Source organism: Muscardinus avellanarius, assembly GCF_963383645.1.
Source record: "Muscardinus avellanarius genome assembly, chromosome: 19".
Classification (NCBI taxonomy): Eukaryota; Metazoa; Chordata; class Mammalia; order Rodentia; family Gliridae; genus Muscardinus; species Muscardinus avellanarius.
The window spans coordinates 2,373,107-2,394,552 of NC_137805.1; the positions used below are offsets into that span (position 1 = coordinate 2,373,107).

A 21,446-nucleotide genomic window follows, 5' to 3' on the forward strand; every position below is an offset into this window, starting at 1 on the left:
TTGGAATAGTTATTTAGTGAGTATTAAGTGACTTATTCTGTCTCAAAACATGTTGAGGATAGATGTGATTTTCACGGATAGCATTCACAGATGCTGTAGGTAAACTGCAGCAGTGAATGAGTTTCCATGTTTTCTGAGAGTCCTATATCTTCCCGGGATTAGAGAAACATCATAAATCATAGACCAAACAGGAAGAAGTATTGTCTTGCATGGATTGTGTTAGGTCTTAAAGCAGGCTGTGTGTGTTGTTTTGGACACATACTCATGTTCTAAGAATGTCATTGTCCTTTTGATCTCAGGAAAATAACCGATTTGTGTTTCTATTTTAATTTGACATATCTGGAGCAAAATATTAGGACCAGTTACAAATTGAGATAAACTATAATTGAGATAGCTGTCATCAATGTTTGTCAAGAAACCTTGTGTTTATACTTGCTTTATAATATTCCATTAAAAGTCTATATCAGAAATTGGAACAGAATAGGGGTCATTAGAGACAGGAATGATGAGGAAACGAAGGAAGGAAAGAAGTCAGGTGAAGGCTATCCAATAATGCTTAGATAGGAAGAATGAATTCTGGTTTTCTATAGCACAGTAGGGTAACTCTGGCTTACAATAATATATATTTTAAAATAGCCATAAGAATGTGAAAGTTACCAGCACTGAGGAAAGATTAATGTTTAGGAAGAGATGGAGGTACTTTTAATCCCAATTTGATCAATGTGTAAAGTATATCTAATTATACTGTACACCATAAAATATGTAAATATTATGTCTCAATAAAAATAACAATAAAAACTGAAAAACCTCAGCCTCAGCCATTAGCTAACCAATTATTTCATTTTTTAAAATTAAGGAATGCAACAGTTCTGAGACAATTTCTCCCTTTCTAAACATATCCTTCTTGAACAGCAGCAGAAAAAACAGATGACAACACACATCATTAGGATAAGTCGGAGCAACACATTTCTGGTTGTGAAAACCTATTGCCAAAAGCCACGATGCTTTTGAAAACCTAGTGTCAAAAACTCTAACAGGCTACATCCTCTTCTGAAACTTTGGAGAATGGTTCCCCCAAATATTGCATCATTATGAATTTAAACCCCATGTTAAGCATAATATTACCATTGCTTATTTTGTGTTATAATAGTGTATGAATTTTTGAAATCAAAACTTTTTAAACTATGATCTTTAATTCTTCTGGATGGGATTGTTCTCTAAACTGTGTTTTGTAAGATTCTGAAATATTTTCTACCCAAAGTGGGGAGAGGTCAAACAAAATGTTTAAAAAAATAAGTTTTGATCAATTAATATGATACATGCCATGTACAAGAACCTGAGCTTCTCAGCTCACTTTCGCATGTTAAAGGTTGTGAGAAGCCCTGTGCTATACACACACTTTTCCTTGTAGTTTCCAATTTTTTTGGTTCAGAATTCATTTACCAAAGAATTCTTATTAATATTTTCAAAGATGCTATAAAATTTTGAGCATGGAAAAATGCAAGCAAAATCCCCACCATGTTGTCATGGTGTCACATCATACTGCCTATATTTGAAGTGTCTTTGCCTAGTTAAAATGATTATGTGCTTTTCAACGTGAACCATTGTCATGATCTTATTTTAGTAGAGTTCTATCCTTTTTAGTATAGTGTTATTTTCTAATTAAAACATTAATGCATATTTGAGTTTAATGTACAGTAAAGTTTGAGACTCTCCAAACTCATCTAAGACACTATACAAACACAGACTAAACTTCATTAGCAGTGTCCTGTGTTAAAATGGGCTAGGCATACCGCCTTTTGTGAGAATTTTCTAAAGAGTTACTCCAAATATGATTTTTATACTACTTAAAAAGAAAGTGGTAAGGTCAGAAAAAAAATTATAATATAAGTAAATCGAGTATGTAGTAAATAATATACTTTTAGAAATCAAAGTCAAGTATCTTCTAATATGATTGAGAGATATTATTTTAATATGTAGACAGGAAAGAGTCCATGCATTTTAGGTTGGGTGAACATATTTACTTTCTTTAGTCCTAGTGTGTCCCCACGTAAATATTAATGAATCCTGTCACTTCCTAAATTATGTCAGTTTTGAAGACACATAATTACAGTCATCTCGTGTGGAACTGGATCCAGTATCCCACATGGGTCCCCAAATCTATGACCTCTCAAGTGCCTTATAGAAAATGGCATAGTACTTATATATAACCTAAGTACATACTTCCATATACTTTAAACCATCTCTAAGTTACTTATAACATCTACTATAATGTACATGATATGTTATGTAAATATATGTAAATAATTATACTGCATAGTTTAGGAGATTGTGACGGAAAAAAAAGACTATACATGTTCAGTACAAATTCAGGTTTTTAAAATTTTTTGATACTCGGCTGGTTAAATCTGTGAATGTGGAATCCATTGATATGGAAGACCAATGCATGGATATGAAAGTAGTTTTGCTACTCACAAAGGCATTCTAAAACATGGACCTTCCCGTCTACATCTTACCTATGAGGGAATAAAACAAAAGTAGAAAAAGCTGTGGAAGATACGAAAGCAAAGTGTATGCCTGATATGCAAGCAGGCTCCCTGCTATCGAGTTCCTGTTGAGGTTGGGAACAGCTGGAGCTCCTCAGTGTTCCTGCTTGCTGTGGAGCTGATTCTAGCTGCCTTTCAGTATTGAGTTCACATCACCAGACACACTGAGGGGTGTGCACATTGATGGGAAGGGACTGGGGCACATCCCTTGTTAAATATTGAGAGTACTGTCTGTTATTTAAACTTTCTAACATGCATTTTCAGGACACCAGGCTTCTTGATTTGGTAAGTTAGACTTTTTGATTCAATGATATATGGAAGTTCTATTTAGAGTAAGAATTCTAAAGCTGGTAAATGAATTTAAAAACAGTAATTGTACAAAAAAACACAAAAAAGAAAGAAAGTTGTCAACAATTGCTCAAAGGAAATCCTATAGAGGAGCAAACAAGACAACCTAAATAAGGGGATGGGAGGGGGGAAGAAGGAAATTCTCTAAAACACACAATGTACTTAAACATATTGAAGTCAACTACTAAGCCAAGGAAGGGATGGAGGGATGGGGAGGTAATGGGGTGGGAATTTTTTAGGGGTTAAATTGGTGATGTGTACATGTATGTACACACAAGTTTTTTACCCCAATATGATGTATGAATATAATGCACCAATAAAAATTTAAAAAAGAAGCTTGCATTTAAGAAGGTTTTATAATCACTTTAAATTCATTATTTTTAGTTTTAGTTTTTACATCCCCATAATACAAACACCATTTTATACAAAAAAAAAAAAAAAAGAAACTGAAGAACAAGCTAAGATTATCAAAGGTCACAGCCCTGCTGATGTGAATACAATATAAATTGAGGCTCATAAAACCTGTAAACTTTGGTCTAAGAAAGTAAAAAACTAGGTTACTGTATTTGAAAATACTTATAGGAATGCTTATATAAATTTAGACCAAAATGGGCCTATTTGTCCAAAATTGTTTTGGACAAAGAGATTGCAAACCCACTCAAAATGATTCTTTTCGGGCTTCTGTCCCTAGATCTTTAGAAGTATGTCCCAAGAGATTATAAAACTGAATTGACTGATGCAAATTTACCATTACAGCCAAACTTAATACTTAAGAAAATACTTATAGAAAAATACTTAAGGAAAAATAATATATGTGAATGATCATATAATTAGAAGGCAATTGCCACTTGCCTTTCCCATTGCCACTTAAGACTATTTGACACTATATCAAATAGTACAAAAATATACCTTTAGTATAAAAAGTCAATACAATTTGAACTGCTTTTACCTATTTAATCTAATTATAAATATATCATCGAAGCAATTGATAAACTCAAAAGAAAAACTTCAATATAAATTAAGCAAAGATAAGTAGTTTCAGTTATAGAGAACAGTGTATGTACATCGGCCATTTAAGTTTACTTTGAGATAATGGACATGCCAATTATCCTGACCTGATCATTATGTAATACATACATGTATTGAAACATCATGCCGTGACCCATAAACATTTATAATTAGTGTGTTCATCTAAAAATAAAATACAAATTTAAAGACGTTTATTTTATTCTCTTAGAAGGTAAAAATATCCAAATCTAATATGAACAAATAGGAAAATCTCAGGCCTGAATTTATCTTTTGCATTTCTGTATTTTGATAGTTTTGGAAATTTTACTTCTGAAATAAGAGAATTCTAGACAAGAAGTTCATATAGTAGGAGTCCCAATAACAGTAAAAATGATTTGAGAAAGTTATAATGGTATTAGGAAAATTCTAAGTAGCCTATATTTTTATGCTAGATTCCAGTTCTGCTTCTCCAGTTAATTCTCATGGACAAAATCTCAGATAATTTCTCATCTATACATTTTATAGTTATATGAAGTCTCTAATTTGGTGCATGACTATCAGTAAAATTCTCCAAGGTAGTGCTAAATCATCAGCAGGGTGTAGCAAACCATTACATACACATTATTTTATGACTACTGGTTAAATTAAACAAATACTGAGGAACTACTTGCATAAGCCACTGTGCTGGGCTTCACAGAGTACACGGAAGCAAATGAGCTTTGGTTCTTACTCTAAAGATCTTTTACATCCTAGTGAGTTAACTATGTCATATACACAGCCAATACTGACACAAGGAACATGGTAATTTTTGAAGTATTACAGGCAAATTTATGCAAAACAAGTTTGAAACCCTATAGGGTAGATTGCAATGAGAGGGGGAAACTGAGAAAGGTAACAATATGCATGAAACACCTCCCCCACCAACATCTTCTATTTATATACAATGGAAGAAGGGAGAGAAGGAGAAGAGAGGAGAGGAAATAGAGGAAGGAAGAGATGATATCATCCCCTGGTGTTTGGGCTTCAGATGTGGTAGGAGGCAAGAGTCAGAGATTTCTGTGCACTCACCTCCTCACCAGTCACATTACATGGACCCCAGGTTAGGCCATATTTGTGGTGTGGAGCATGTTGCTTTCACTGGAATTCACATTGCCTGCTCCATTGCTTCTCAGTTTGACTACCCTGTTCAGTAAAACTTGCACAGGTGGGATTTCCTTGCTCCCTCTGACTGCTTGGGCCATGTCTGCATCCTGTACCCCTCAGACAAGGAATGTCCCCTGCTACAAAAGCATTATCTGAGAGGGAGCATTGTGGGCAGAAGAAAGCATGGGCTTTGTGTTCAGATGGATCTATTTTCCAAATTCTGGTTATACCTTTTGCTCAATGGAGCAGTTATTTAAACTTTCTGTGCCTCAGTTACAAAAAGTTGGGATAATAATACTTATCTTTAAAAAATAATAATGAGGGTGAGACCTGGAGGGAAGTGCTGTGAGTTGTGTGCATGTGTGTTTCTGTTGCTTTATATGCCCATATAATGTGTAATTACAATGTGCCAAATAAAAGTATATAAAATAATATTATTTATACTCACTGAACTGGCAAAATTTGTGAAGGATAAACATAACAATTGCTGGTGGAAATATGAATTGCCTTTGGGGAAAGCAATTTTGACAATACGTATTAAGAGCATATACTCCTTAAAACAGAACTTACATTCTTGGAGTGTTTCCCATACAAATAGAAGTGCCAGTATGTAAGGGTATAAGACAAGGATGACTAGTGCAGCATTGTTTGTATGGCAATAAAGTGTAAAGAAAATGCTTGCTCATCATAGGAGAATGGTTGAACGAATTATGATACATCCGAGCTATGGAATATCATGTGAGCTTTAAAGTGGATGAAGTATATCTGCACAAAATGACTTAGAGGTATTTTTACAAAGCTTTGCTGCCTATAACAAAGCAAGATTAAAAAATATGTAGTCTATGATATAAAATATGATATAATAATTATAATTTATTATAATTTATATCATAAAATATGTAGGCTATGATATAAATTATTATTATAAAAAGGCTACAAGTGTAGCTTAAAATAGAATGCCCCAGCACCACAAACACACACACACACACACACACACACACACACACTAATTGAACCTCCTACCATATAGCAGACATGTCTTGAAATGTTTTCAGTGGATTGACTCATTTTAATAATAAATATTCTGTGAGGTATGTGCTATTATTGTTCTTATTTTACATATACGAAACTGAGGCACAAAGAGGGCTAAGTAATTTGCCCATGATCACACAGCTGTGTCAAGGTAGAGGTAGGGTTTAGACTAAAAACCTTGAGACCAGAGACTAGATCCTTCCTTCCTTCCTTCCTTCCTTCCTTCCTTCCTTCCTTCCTTCCTTCCTTCCTTCCTTCCTTCCTTCCTCCCTCCCTCCGTCCCTCCCTCCCTCCGTCCCTCCCTCTCTTCCTTCCTTCCCACCTCTCTTCCCTCTCTTTCCTCTCCTCTATTGAGGAAGCAACCCAGAGGCATTCTACCTCTTAGCTATACCCCCAGCCCTTTTTATATTTTGTTTTGAAACAGAGTCTTGCTGGGTTTCTAGGTTGCTGAGAGTCTTGTTAAGTTGCTGATCTTGAACCTCCTCCTGTCTCAGCCTCTAAAGTACTGGGATTACAGTGCACCACTAAGCCCGGCTCACAGTCTTAATTAGTGTATTTTATTCTAAAAAATCGGAAGGCAATAAGAGCGAAATTAAATCGAGCATGGTGGTACATGTCTGTCATCCTAGGAGGATCACAGGTTCAAGGTTAACCTCAGCAACTTAGTACCTCAGCAATTTAGCAAGTCCCTGTGTCAAAGAAAAAAAAATAAAAATAAAAACACCTAGGGCTATAGCTCAAAAGTAGAACAATTGGGTTCAATCCTCAATACCAAAAACAAACTAAAAGAAAAATTACATTAAGATCACACTATATATATTTATATTAGATTGTGTGATTGTGTGTGTTCTGATAATCAGGTACACAAAGGAATGGCCTCCTAAAATTTTAAAGGGTAGTCATCTCAGGGTAGGGTTTTTGCATTTGATTGTGTTTTATTCTCTTGCATTATGTGGGTTTTATTAAAATGAATATATTATTCAGAAAATAAGAAAAAGTAGTAAACTATTATTTGTGGAAAAGACACAAATTTGAATGCATTTCTATTTATTGAATTTTTGCAGAAATGATCATAACATTTAGAACGTTAAAAGAATATTTCTGGCCAGTAAAAAAATTAAAACTGGCTGGGCATGGTAGCACATACTTGTAATCCCCATGCTTGGGAGGCTGGTTCCGAGCCAGCCTCCCTGGCTTAAGAGACTGTTAAAAAAAAAAAAAAAAAAATATATATATATATATATATATATATATATATATATATATATATATATTCAGGTCTGGGAGGTAGAAGGGCTTCCAGGAACCCCAGTAGCACACAAAAAAATAATTAAAACTGAAACCAAATAAACAATTCAATATGGAGACTGAATAAGTATATGAACATTCATTTATTAGAAAATAAAACTAAATTGTTAGACCATCAAAAGACATGGGGAATGGACACGCCCCTCGGGGGGCCGGGAGCTGGCCGTACTTGAGCATTTCTTTTTTCCTCTTTTTAAAGATTTACTTGTGGGGCGCGCTTGGGAGGCGGAGACAGGAGGATCTCGCAGGTTCGAAGCCAGCCACGCTGGCATAAGAGACCCTGTTTCAAAAAAAGTATAAAAAAATAGGTCTGGGAGTGTAGTCCGGAGGTAGAAGGGCTTCCAGGAACCCCAGTACCACCAAAAAATAAAAATAAAAATAAAAAATAAATAAAGATTTACTTGTGCAGGCCCGGGTCGCAGGACTCTGGGCCCCAGACTGGACCGCGTGTAGCACGCCAGATCCCTGGAGAAATCAGGCCCAGTAAGACCCTGTATCCTGGGCAGGGGTCGCGCGGGGCACGCCGGAAGCCCGAACAGCCGGGGCACGCCGGAAGCCCGAACAGCCAGGGCCCGGGTCATGAGACTCTGGGCCCTGGGCCGGACTGCACGCGTAGTACGCTAGGCCCCTGAAGAAACCGGGCCCAGTAAGACCCTGGGTCCCGGGCAGGGGTTGGGTGGGGCACGCGGACCCCAGAACAGCCGGGGCCAGGTCGCAGGACTCTGGGCCCCAGGCGGAGTAGTGCGGAGCACGCTGGACCCATGGGGAAACTGGGCCAGGTCACAGTGTTACTGAGTGCCTGATCCCACTACCTCCTCAAACCACACATACTGTCTTCTCTTATTAAAAAAAAAAAAAAAAAAAAAAAAAAAAAAAAGAAAAAGAAAAAGAAAAAAAGAAAAATATCGGAGAGGGGTTAAGAAGGCCGTGGCAGATGACAGGATACTGGAGATGCAGACAAAACTTATCCAAATGAACTGGAACTTATGGAAAAATTCCCCATGGAGGAGGACTGCTATTTCTCTATATTGTTAAGAATCTTGGACATCACCTGTAAGGAGAGAGTTTCGCGGAGACCAAGGAGAAAGGCGGTGTTGAAAGTGGACTCCACGATGGTGGTGGAGACTTGTATTCAGGAGAAGCAGAAATTGGATCCTACCAACCTTATTTCTTTGGAGAAATTACACCAAATGTCAAATGCTACCATTGCGCATGCTTAGGAACACTGGACAACATTCAGAGTGGAAAAAGAGCTTGGGAACGATATGAAATGGTGGAGGCAGTGGCAATGACAGTGGCCAGTACTCAGGGGAGACAGAGATCTGATGCATTACACCTGGAACCTTTGAAATAATAACCCCAGAGGCAGAATGCTACCACCATGCACCCTCGAGAACGTGGGACAAATGGCTGGGTGAAGAGGGTGCTTGGATTGGAGCCTGCCGAGGGGTGAGGCTGGTGACGGACACAGTAAAGCTGGGATTGGAGCCTGCCATGAGGCAAGGCCGGTGCTGGAGTCTCCGAGGCCAGGATTGGAGCCTGCCAAGGGGTTAGGCTGATGCTGAGGCCAGCGGCCAGCATTGGAGCCTGCCGCAAGGCAAGGCCAGTGCTGGGGCCTCCGAGGCCGGGATAAGAGCCTGCTGAGGGGTTAGGCTGGTGCTGGGGCCAGAAAGGCTGAGATCGGAGGCTGCCGAGGGGTTAGGCTGGTGCCGGGCCTGCAAGGCTGGCATCGGAGCCTGCCCTGAGGCAAGGCTGCTACTTGGGCCTCCGAGGCTGGGATTGGAGCCTGCCAAGGGGTTAGGCTGATGCTGGGGCCAGTGAGGCCGGGATCGGAGCCTGCCGTGAGGCAAGGCCAGTGCTGGAGCCTTCAGGGCCGGGATCAGAGCCTGTCGAGGGGTTAGGCCGGTGCCGGGGCCAGAAAGGTTGGGATTGGAGGCTGCCGTGAGGCAAGGTCGGTGCTGGGGCCTTCAAGGCAGGGACCGGAGCGTGCCCAGGAGTTAGGCCAGTGCTGGGGCCAATGGCTGACATCGGAACCTGCCGTGAGGCAAGGCCACTACTGGGGCCTCCAAGGCTTGGATCAGAGCCTGCCGAGGGGTTAGGCCGGTGCTGGGACCTTCAAGGCTGGGACTGGAGCCTGCCGAGGGGTTAGGCCAGTGCCGGGGCCAGTAAGGCCGTGATTGGAGCTTACTGTGAGGCAAGGCCAGTGCTGGGTCCTCCGAGGCCAGGATCGGAGCTTGCCGAGGGGTTAGGCCAGTGTTGGGACCAGTGGCTGGCATTGGAGCCTTCCATGAGGCAAGGCCACTACTGGGGCCTCCAAGGCCGGGATCGGAGCCTGCCAAGGGGTTAGGCCGATGCCGAGGCCAGCGGCCAGCATCAGAGCCTGACGCGAGGGAAGTCTGGTACTAGGGCCTCCGAGGCCAGGATAAGAACCTGCTGAGGGGTTAGGCCGGTGCCGGGTCCAATGGCTGGCATCGGAGCCTGCCTTGAGGCTAGGCCGGTGCTGGGGCCAGCGAGGCCAGGATCGGAGCCAGCTGAGGGGTTAGGCCGGTGTCAGGGCCAGCAAGACCAGAATTGGGGCCTCCCATGAGGCAAGGCTGCTGCTTGAGCCAGCGAGGTCTGGATCAGTCCACCGGGTAGCCAGGCCACTACTGGGGCCGTCAAGAGTGGGATCGGTACTTGCAATGCGGCATGCACAGAGAAATATCGCAGAAAATAAAAATCAGATGCTTCCCCTAATCAGCAAAAACTATGAGTAAAGGGGCAATAGGAAGAGGTCGAGCTATAGAAAGGGCCCTATAGTGAAGCAACTAAGGTTCATCAGAGGGTATGGAATAGGGGAGGATGGAGCCTCTTTAAAATGCAGGAGGTACATAAACAAATGTATCAAAGTTAATCACCAAAGAAGCATGGGATCGAGGGAGGGGGAGGAAATGGTATGGGGGCTGGATGAGGGCTAATTGGATGATGTGTGCCTGTATATCCTCTCAAGTTTTGTATTCCAATGTGATATATGATTACAATGCACCAATAAAAAATAAAGAATAAAAAGCTGGAAAAAATAAAATAAAAAAAAGACATGGGGAAAATTTCATAATCTTACAGATGAATAGATTGAAAAATTATGGGAAATACACACAATGGAATTCTACTCAACCATAAAGAACAAAATCATGTCATTCACAAGAAGATGGAAAGACCTGGAGAACATTATGTTAAGTGAGATCAGTCCAGCACAGATAGAGAAGAGACATATGTTTTCTCTAATATGCCCAAACTAGGGAGTAATGGGGAGACCAGAGGGTTTGCAGATAATGAAAGGGAATCCTCAGCAAAGCTAGAATGGAAGGATAGGAGAGGAAGTAGGCTGACGTTGATTAATGGAGGACCTACATTCGCATATGTGTAAAAGCATGAATGTAGCATGGTCAACCTGGACACTCATTTTTGAGAGGTGGAGAAAGGGGAAGCTGGTGGGGGGGAGAGCTCCAAGCACTGTGTGAATGTATGCCATTTTCAATATGATCCACATAAAAATAAAAAAGTAAAAAAGAATATAAATAAATATCGTAAAAAAGATAGTTTTAAATTGTTATATATTACAGAATACCCTAAAAAATGCCTCTATATATGTACATGGCTCCCTAGAAAGGCAATAGGAGTTTATAATCGGTATATTAAAAATGTTTGCCTCTGGGGATTAAATTTATGAATATTTTTCATTTAGTCTTTTGTTTATATATATCAAACATGCATTACTTATTACTTTTAAGATAAAGATACATGTAAGGAATAAAATGTTTTAACCTTTTCCCTACTAAATCAACAAAGAATTCACAATTTATCCTGAGAAATTTATAATAGATACACACAAAGATTTATCTAAAATTTATGCTCTGCATTCCCTTATTATTTATAATGGAAAATTGTAAATAACTAAATAATCTAACATTAGGGCACTGGCTATGTAAATTGTGGGACAACAAGATGATGAAATATTATGACTCCAATAAAAGTCATGCTTCTGAGGCATATTTAAAGACATGGGAGAATATTCATGGTGTGCTGTTAAATGAGACAATTTTAACAGTTAAATCTTTAAAAGGTAAAGCATTGTATGCCTTTATATTTTATATTTTATATATTTAAAATATTTTTGATAAGTATTTATTTTTCTTATAAGCAGAAAAATAAATGTAACATTAAAAATGGAATAAATGGCATCTTTTTAAAAACAACTTTGCAAGCTCATGTGGGTGGTAATTATGGGAGTTAACATTAATAACACTGTTCTCCTATCCTAGCTCCCTGCATATGTACATTTTGCTCTCCTTCTCCGAGTTTCAGGTTACCCTTTGAAGAAATGAAGAATGTGTTATACATTAATTTAAAGCACTGAATACAGGAGACACTCCATGTATCTTAGTTCTTGAATTTTTAATCAACTCCACTGGCCCAGGCTTCCAGCGCTGGTTGGCATCATGTATGCAGCGCTCCTCCACATGCCAAAATCCACTTCCTCAAACATAACCTCATCCTTTCTCTTTGGCTCTCTTGGACAGGGCTGACTCTAGCTCTCCCCTTTTCCTATAGTAATTTAACCTCCATGGGGTCTGGAACTAGATTAAGGGTTTAGAAATCTTTTGACATCTACTTTATAAATGCCAAATAGCAACAAAATGACTTCCATGGAGTTCCAAAGGAATCCGAGTTCAGGTGTGCACCTGAGTGTTAATTGATTTTGCTTTTAATATTAATGAGACTATGATTTGGTCTAGGTGACCTTCAAAGTCAAATTAGATACTGATTAAATAATAAAACTGATGAATCAGGATGTGTTTAAACAGCACTTTTTAGAAAAATCCTAGTAAGGTGTCTTAGCCATAGGAGTGGATAAAGAGCTGCAGATATAAGATCTAAAAGTGTAAAGACAACTATACTAGAAAATTATCATTGACATGAGGATAATGACTATGGCATTTTCCCTTTTTTATTGGTACATCATTATACCTAATAGTGGGATTCATTGTTACATATTTATACATGCATATACATGGAGGGAAAGAAGAAGTATTAGATAATAGAACTGACTATTCCTTAGTTTGTGTGTGTGTGTGGGGGGGTACTAAGGATTAAATCCAGGGGTGGTCTACACCTAAGCAATACCCTCCCCCTTAGTTTTAACTGTTTTTATAAAAGCAAGGTCTCGCTATGTTGCTGAAGGTCTCATCAAGTGCAGAGGTTGAACTCAAACCTGCCATTCTCCTGTCTCAACCTTCCAAGAACTGGGATTACAGGTGTGGGCCACCATGCCCAGCCAGAAACTGAATATATCTTATTAAATAATAGCAAGTATAACTTTGCAGAAGTTTCAGCCAGAGTACTTGATATTCTTATGAATTCTATTCCTGTGTTTATATGACTCCTAATCTGATTTCTTATATAGTTATGAACTTAAGTAGCTTTAACACTTGTATTTCTGAATTTAATTTTAAGGATTTAAAGTGCCAAACACCATTAAATTAATAGAGTATTTTTACCAGTAGAAGAATAATCTCTCAATAGATAAGTGAATGCCCAGTTTTGCAAATAACCAAAGAATGTTTACAACTCATAAATATCTTCCCAGGCCAGCTTTACCTGGGAGTTAATTTCAGCTCAATTCTAAGTGTGTCATTCTTGGTGTACACCTTGTGTACATGGACTATTTATCACCATTCCTCTACCTCATATCCCATCCCTCCACATCAACTCCTGCCCACCCTGCAGCTGCACTGAATCATTGGGAAGAGGGGTTGTCAGTGTGCAGATGACAATCCAACTCCTGGCCCATAATCCAATGAGTCGCACCTCCTGTTACTGGCTTACATAGTTAGCAGTCATGTGGGCTAAGTGAGCAAAAGGCACTAGTTCTTGGTTCACAGTGGGAAATGTGCTCAGACCATTTGAACAAAATTGATAGCATAGAGAACCCTGGGTTTTAATAATCATTTCCTCCTGAAATTCTTCAAATTTCATGCAACTTAAATCTTCTAAAAATCTTATCTCTCCAAAAAGAGACCAAGGCCATTTCACATTTTGCCTTCTTGTTTTCAGTCCATGCAATCTGGAAGATGGTAGTCTCCAGTGGAAACAAAAGTTATAACAAATGTAAAGCCAGTCAGACAACCAACAAGCAGTGCTGGAATAACCGAGCAAATCTCAAATTCCATGGGAATTATATTGGCGAGAGAAAACAAGACCAGTCCACAGTATGGGTCATTCAAAAGTCCAAAAAGATGCTCAGTCAGTATCACAGTCTAGAAACAAAGTCAAAAGAACAGGGGCTCCTTCAGGACCTTTGATCAGCAAAAATGTTCTGCAATTTAAACTTGAAAGTGTAATAAGCATTTCTATAAGTGATCTTATAACTGCAGGGTTCTAAAATAGCCTTAGTGTCACTGAGGAGAGATATTTCTGCATGAAAGCTAATAATGGAGAATGCTTGAAATGAATCCTTAACACTTATGACTTTCTTTTAACCTCAACTTGACCTCAGTCTTGGAGGATTTCAATGATTTTTTTTTCATTTCAAACTATGCACCTGTCTGTCAAGATGACAGTTTCATTAAGTATTAAACACTTTGTCTTAGCTTTAATTGATAATCAGTTTTAAAGAGTGGTCTTATGCACATGCTACTTCAGAGTGAAAAGCAAAAATCTTATATGTTCTTTTTTTATAAATTAAAACTAGGTAATGTAATAATGTGGATTTAAAAACACTTGTATTTTTCCCAAATAAATAGGATTTATTTATTTCAGTGAAATCCTTCAAACTACACATATAGCCTTATGAGGGAACTGCATTTGTGATACATAACAGAACTCTTTGATGAGTTACCATCATTAAAAGTTTTATTTTTGCCGGGCGTGGTGGCGCACGCTTGTAATCCCCGCGCTTGGGAGGCAGAGACAGGAGGATCGCGCAGGTTTGAAGCCAGCCGCGTGCGCACTGGCTTAGGAGACCCTGTTTCCAAATAAAAATGTAAAAATAGGTCTGGGAGTGTAGTCCGGAGATAGAAGGGCTTCCAGGAACCCCAGTACCACCAAAAAAAAAAAAAAAAAAAAAGTTTTATTTTAAGAAATATCCTGAAAGTATTAAAAATTTATCCTGGCATGAGCAATTAATGGTGTGAGGTCCTAAAAGCATCATAAAAAATCACAAACAGTATGTTTCTTCAAAGGTGTGACAACTCTCAACAACTCAACAGGAAAAAAAAAATCTCAGCTTGAAAGATTCAAATTAGATTATCTGTCATTCTTATTTTTTAAACTCTTGCTGTTTGACTTCATGACACTTCGCATTTTTATTATAAGCTAAATTATTAGAATATATTTTTTGCTTAAAATGAACACTGTATTCCGTGTGTGTGTGTGTGTGTGTGTGTGTGTGTGTGTGTGTGTATGTGTGTGTGTATGCTGCCGGAATTGGAATCTGTCTCTGAGCTACACCCCCTACCTTATTTTTATTCTTTTTAAAGTATTATTTTTGAAATAGGGTCTCACTAGGTTATGGAAGGCCTCATTGAGTTGCCTCCCAAGTACTGGGCTTACAAGTATGTGCCACCATGCCTGGTTACTTTTTATCTTTTCACTCTGACTTACTATATTTCTTTCTCGCTCTCTCTCTCTTTCTCTCTCTCTATCTTCTTTCTTTCTTCCTATTTATTTATTTATTTATTTATTTATTTATTTATTTTTGTGGGTCTGGAGGTGGAACCCAGGGGCATTCGACCTCCGAGCTACACCCCCTGGCCTATTTTTTATTATTTATTTTGAAACCGGGTCTCACTGAGTTGTAGAGGGTCTCACTAAGTAGCTGAGGCTGTCCATGAACCACGATCCTCTGGTCTCAGCTTCCCTAATGCTGGGATTACAAGTGTGCGCCAACACACCGGGCTGCGCCCGCTTTCTCTCTCTCTCTCTCTCTCTCTCTCTCTCTCTCTCTCTCTCTCTCTCTCTCTGTTGATTTAGAGTTTCTTCTAAGAACCTCTGTGGATATCTAACATAAATTATATTTTTAGATACATCAGATGTTTTTAAGCAAGGGATGCAAAAACATATTTAAATTGTATAAAGGAAGGCATCAAGGTATACATTTAAAAAGTGTCACCCCAAATGGCAATGGACTGGTGGGTACTATGTTGGGCCACCCAGATAACCCTTTAGGAATGAGGAATTTATTCTCCCAGGTATAGGAAGACCTTATCCATCTTTGGCTTCCAGAATTACTGCATCAGAAGGGAACTGTCTCACTTAAGTCTATTCCCTATTCCCAGCTCAGCCAGCATCAAAAACCTTACACATGGCAGGTTTGAATGGCTTAGTTTTCTTGCCCCAAACTATCAAAAGGGTCATACAATCTTTAAATTTCAAATAAATTGACATTTCTTCTGAAAATGCATTGCAGGTTAACTTCTTTTTTTTTTATCTAGTTCTGCTTACTTACTTCTTTTTTATATTATTTGAGTAGATTTCAAGAGCTTTCCTCAATAAGCACCTGCCTCCCAATCTCCACCTCATTCTGTCTTCTTGGAGGCCAAATCTACACCAGCATCAGGCGAACAGTTTAAGCAACTGGAAGGAGCATATTATTTTACTGCGGGCAGTAGACGTGATCGCTGTTCACATTCTACACAGGACACTGAGGCACAAAGAGGTCCACTACACATCATTAATTTCTAATAGCTACTTCCTTGTTAATCTCTTGAATTGCTTATGAAAGATCACCTAAATTGCCAATGGCAGAACCAGGATTTAAATCCCATTTAGATGACCCCAGAATTCACACTCAAGCAATTATCTTCTCTATGAAAGAAATTTATTTAGAAAATAAAATTAATACCAAGAAACATTTGATGATCCAGGTAGCTGAGCACTAAACTTTCAAGACTGTTTCAAAGAGTAGAAAATATTAATGACTATTTGCATATTACAAAAATGTATTCAATATATGTATCTTAAAGTTCTGAGTAGATCTAATGTTTTTAACCAGATGCCCATTTATATAAATATAAGAGCTTAGTCTGACACTCACAGAATGGGTTTAATAGTTACCATATATTACATTTTTGTGTGGTGACTTGGCAGCTAATTAGGAGGGAGAAAAAAACAGGACTATTTTATTTTTGTTTAGATATTTTTGTAAGTAATAGTATCACATCAATATTCTACATACCTATGCCTCAAAATTTCTCACAGAAAAGTAATTTTTTTCTTCTATGAATATTTGGATCAGCAACATTATCTCTTAGTAACATAATGGAGAATGATGTTCTTGTCAAATATTTATTTCTAAGGATGTCCTTTATTTTTTATCTTTTTATTTTTATTTATTTATTTTTGGTGGTACTGGGGTTCCTGGAAACCCTTCTACCTCCGGGCTACACTCCCAGACCTATTTTTATATAGTTTTTTATTTGGAAACAGGGTCTTTTAAGCCAGCGCTGCTGACTTCGAACCTGCGGGATCCTCCTGTCTTCGCCTTCCAAGCGCGGGAATTACAAGCGTGCGCCACCACACCCGGCTAAGAATGTCCTTTAGATATTTCATTCTTGGATAGTAGAGTCTCTGGTAGGTAATCCTCAAATGCCACTCTTTAAAATTTTTTCCTGATGAGCAGCTCTAAACAAAGTGACTATTTCCAGTATTTTGAATAAACATCATCTATAATCATTTTCCTTATAATTATATTATTTTATTGTTAATTTTCAGAGAAACAAATGTAAATGTATACAGAAATTCTGAAGATGCTAGATATGAGATAAGACAGAATTTTTGTCTCTATTAGAAATAGAAAAGTTTAAAAAGAAATATGTTTGCTCACTGCAACATTTTCCCATATAAATAGAACCCTAAATAGTCTACTTTTAATAGTCTGATTTTAGCAGGGCATGGTGGTGCAGCTTGTAATCCCAGCATTCGGGAGGCTGAGACCAGAGGATCATGGTTTGCGGAAAGCCTCAGCTACTGAATGAGGTCCTCCATAATTTAGTGAGACCTTGTTTCAAAATAAAGAGTAAAAAATAGGGCAGGGGGTATAGCTCAGAAGTCTAATGCTCCTGGGTTCCATCTCCAGACCCTCAAAAAAAAAAAAGTTTGATTTTTAGGTGCAGTAATTGGCTACATACCTTCATCTTTACAAACTTCCACTGTCTCTTCTGAAGCAGGGCTGGGCACTGTGGCAGTGCTCACACCATCTATAAGGCAGAAGAAGAAACATGGCCTCAGAACTCATGCTGTCAAGTTGGGGCTCTGTTGCCCTTGCATCTCCCTCCCAACTCCACCAAAGAAATTGTGAGATAATTTCATGCTGGAATGCACTTGATGGTCTTTGAAGGGCAAGGGGGTTGTGATTCCTTTTTATAATTTATGAAAAAGAAACCTTCAGTAAAGACAGACACCAATGGACTAAGCTATTTTGAAGCAAAGAATTCTATTTGTTGGTAGTAGTGTAATGACAATAACGCTAGCATTTTGCTTCTTCCATAATACTAAAAAATGGAATATGATTATTTTTTCTTGGTAACAGAATGTGAAGGAAAGTATATGCTTGCAAGTTTCTGTGAAGTACCTTTATGAGGGAAAGATTCTAAAGTTTGTTTTTTTTTCTTAGCAATAGCACTTTCATGGTTGTTTTTATGCCAGGCTATCAAAATTTAAGGAACAGTTCTGTGACTGTCAGTATGGAGACCAGGGAAAGGGGACCAGAAGCCATTTGGAGAGTGGGTTCCAAGGGCTCAGAGGTCCTTGTTTCCCTCACAGTACCAGGTAATCAGTTGGTCTCTTCTTAGTATCATCAGAACCACAGGGACTCTTTATGTTTGGCACACAGAAAAGGATAATTAGCTACTGACATTAAAACATCAAGATATAAGAGATTCTTAAAGTTCTTTGAAATGGTTAATGAAAAAATAGACAAATGTTTTTTCATGAAAACATGGCCATGAAACTAAATTCATATGTGCATGAGAAATAACACACATTTAGAGGCAGATCACATATTTTCTAGTACATTTTGTCTAATATATATACATATATAAAGATGACTATTAATTTTAGGTTATATATCTATTGGAACAGTAAATACAATTTTTTTTTCTGGTGGTACTGGGTTTCCTGGAAACCCTTCTACCACCGGGCTACAGTCCCAGACACATTTTATATTTTTATTTGGAAACAGGGTCTCTTAAGCCAGCAAGGCTGGCTTCCAACCAGCACGATCCTCCTGTCTCCGCCTCCCAAGCCCGGGGATTACAAGCGTGTGCCACCACGCCCAGCTAAATACAATTTTTAATGGAATTAAAAACTTGTCAGTCTTTACCCTGTTCTTGAGATACTTTCTTGGGCTGTTTCTTCTGTTGCCACATATCTAGATGTCATGCTGTGCCAGCCTCATTATCTTTAGTTTTGCATAGTCTTGCTAATGAATCTCATCCATCCCCATGTCTTTCAATATTATGTACATGCCAGTAAGTCCTAACCATGTATCTGTAGTCCTTCATATTTTCCTGGAAATCTGGAGTGACATATCTAACTGGCTTCTTGACATCCCATATGGCTGTCTGAGCATCTTTTCAAATTTATTATAGGTAAATCCTAAAATAAAACTATATCCCGTGGCCTGCACTCCATAAATAAGTAAGTGGAGCTGTCATGCATGCAGTTCACGAAGCTAAAACCATAGGACTTAGCCCGGATTCCTCTGTGCCCCACAGGTCTCACCCAATACACCAGCACGTTCTGTTGTCTCTATCTCCAGAACATGGCACATATCAGTTCTTTGTGCCCCCATTTCCAGAATACACCACCATTGCTCGCCTGAAGTAGTCTTCTAACTTATCTCACTCTACCTCTTTAACCCATGCACCCTCACAGGCAATGTGCTTATTAAAACATAGCTTCTGTTGCTCTGCTACTTAAAACTCCCACTGAATTCTTCTTGTAGTTCTAATAAAGGCAAATAATACAGCATCGGATAGTTTGGTTCTGTTATCGCTTACCAGAACTCACATCCTGTTCTCCTGAGCCCAGCCTGTTCTGGTCACACTGGCCTGTCTCTAGGCTTTTTGCTCCTTCCATCTAAAGTGCTTTTTTTTTTTTTTTTTTTTTTTTTTTTTTTTTTTTTTTTACCATCTCTTTGTTCCAATCTCATTCTGGAAGGAATGAATCAGTATTTGATAGTTGTATCCTTCTTTGTTTGTTTATTGCTTTGATTACTCCTCCAGAATACAAGCTTCATGAAACAGAGATGTTGTCTTTATTGTTTATATCTCCAGTGCCCCAACAGTGCCTGAGATACCATAAGCCCCTGATGTATATTTGTTATTGGCATTTTGATATATATTACATATCAGTTTGGCTTGATTCAATCATGCCAACAGTCAGAACTTCTGAACCATGCTGGTTTTGAAATGGTATTTTTTCCTATCAAATGGAAGAGGCCTGAAGATTACTCAATCAAAACTGGTACTGAAAATTATATTGAATAAAAAATGTTGTTTGTATTTTGTAAAAATAGCAGCAGGTCAAAGGAGTTTTTAGTGGGGGGTTTGAGGCCAGCCTCAGCAACTTACTGAGACCCTCAACAACTTAGCATGGCCCCATTTCAACATAAAAACTAAATAGGAATGGTGGTGTAGTTAATAGAATGTCCCTGCGTTCAATCACCAAAACAAAAACCAAAGAGCTTTGATTACTAGAACCATGTCTTTGATTCTCTGCACTCTCAATTGGGTTGCTATGAAATGAGCAGAAAATGTAGCAGTGTCTGGTGACAAAGGCCAATATCACATATAAATTGGGCTGCTAGACCTTGAGTCAATAGGCAGGGACACTTGGAGGAGCTCCCTGAGCCACTCAGCGATATGTTAGGGCTCTTTATATTATGAGGCAATTCTGCCATAATGCATGAGAGGCAAGAGGTGGAGAGGAGGCTTACATTACACCATGCTCTGCTTGCAGGCAAGGTGATTCAAAATCCAAAAAGAAACTACCTGTACTCAACTGGTTAAGGAAAAATGGATGCATAAAACCCAGGAAAAGCTGGGTGTGGTGGCACATGCCTGTAATTCCAGTACTTGGGAGGCCAAGACAAGAGGATTGCAGGTTCAAGGACAGCCTCATCAAGGTAGTGAGACTCTCAACAACCTAGCTAGATTATGTTTAAGAAAAATAAAAAATAAAAAGGACTGGGGGTATGACTCAGAGGTAGAATGTCCCTGGGTTCAATTCCTAGAACCACCAAAGCAAAACGAAGCCCAGGAAAATGTGTGTGCATGTATATATGTGTGCAAGTGAGAGACTGAGAGAGAAGAGTGTGTGTATGTATATTTAGTAGGAAAAAATTTATCTCAATAAAGACAGCATGGGACAGAAAGTGAATAAAACCTCAGACTTCAAAAGTCAGAGAATAGCCTCAGCTGTCAAGCAGTTGGTTGACTAATACTTGTCAGGCCCAAACAGTAAAAACAGTGACAGCTTTCACATAAGGCTCATCGTCTACAGAGCATAACGATGTGTGGGCTGGGGTGGGGAGCATTGAATAACAACAGTTTGCTGTATCAGAATTCATTTCATTGCAAGGACTGCATTTTAGCAAAGGGAGCCAGGTGACCCAGCAACAGCTACACAAGGTCCTTGCTGCCTTGCTTCAGTGCTTTCTCTGATTGGCCTTCTTCAATTCCATCTTCCAGGTTAATAATAAAGCACCCAGTTTCCCTAGCAAAAGTTCCAAGGTTAATGTAGGAAGTTTTCTGTGGGAAACTTATCATACTACCTGATTTAATTCCAAGAGTTCCGCATATGGCCTAGGATGTGCCTGGCACACATTAGATGGAGCCCGCTATTTAAAAATGCCCCTCTATGGGGCTCATTAGAACTAGGCAAATCACTTGGAAATGGAAGGAAGGATATTTTTATTTGTGTGATTAGGCTGGTAACTGCATTATAGTGCAATTTATTCTTTTAAAGGAGAGAGTGCCTGAACATAGAATTGGGTAGGAGAGATGATAAATCAAAGGTGAT

General features: G+C 38.8%; 1 protein-coding gene across 1 annotated transcript in view; it reads right to left on the reverse strand.

The window, feature by feature from the left end:
- Positions 1–21,446, reverse strand: part of MACROD2 (mono-ADP ribosylhydrolase 2) — a gene marked incomplete at both ends in the record, with an annotated part of 2,062,459 nt that overhangs the window by 119,312 nt on the left and 1,921,701 nt on the right. The window contains one exon of the mRNA XM_080716162.1: positions 17,552–17,620. Coding sequence (XP_080572288.1) covers positions 17,552–17,620 — 69 coding nt within the window. The remainder of the gene's footprint in view (positions 1–17,551; positions 17,621–21,446) is intronic.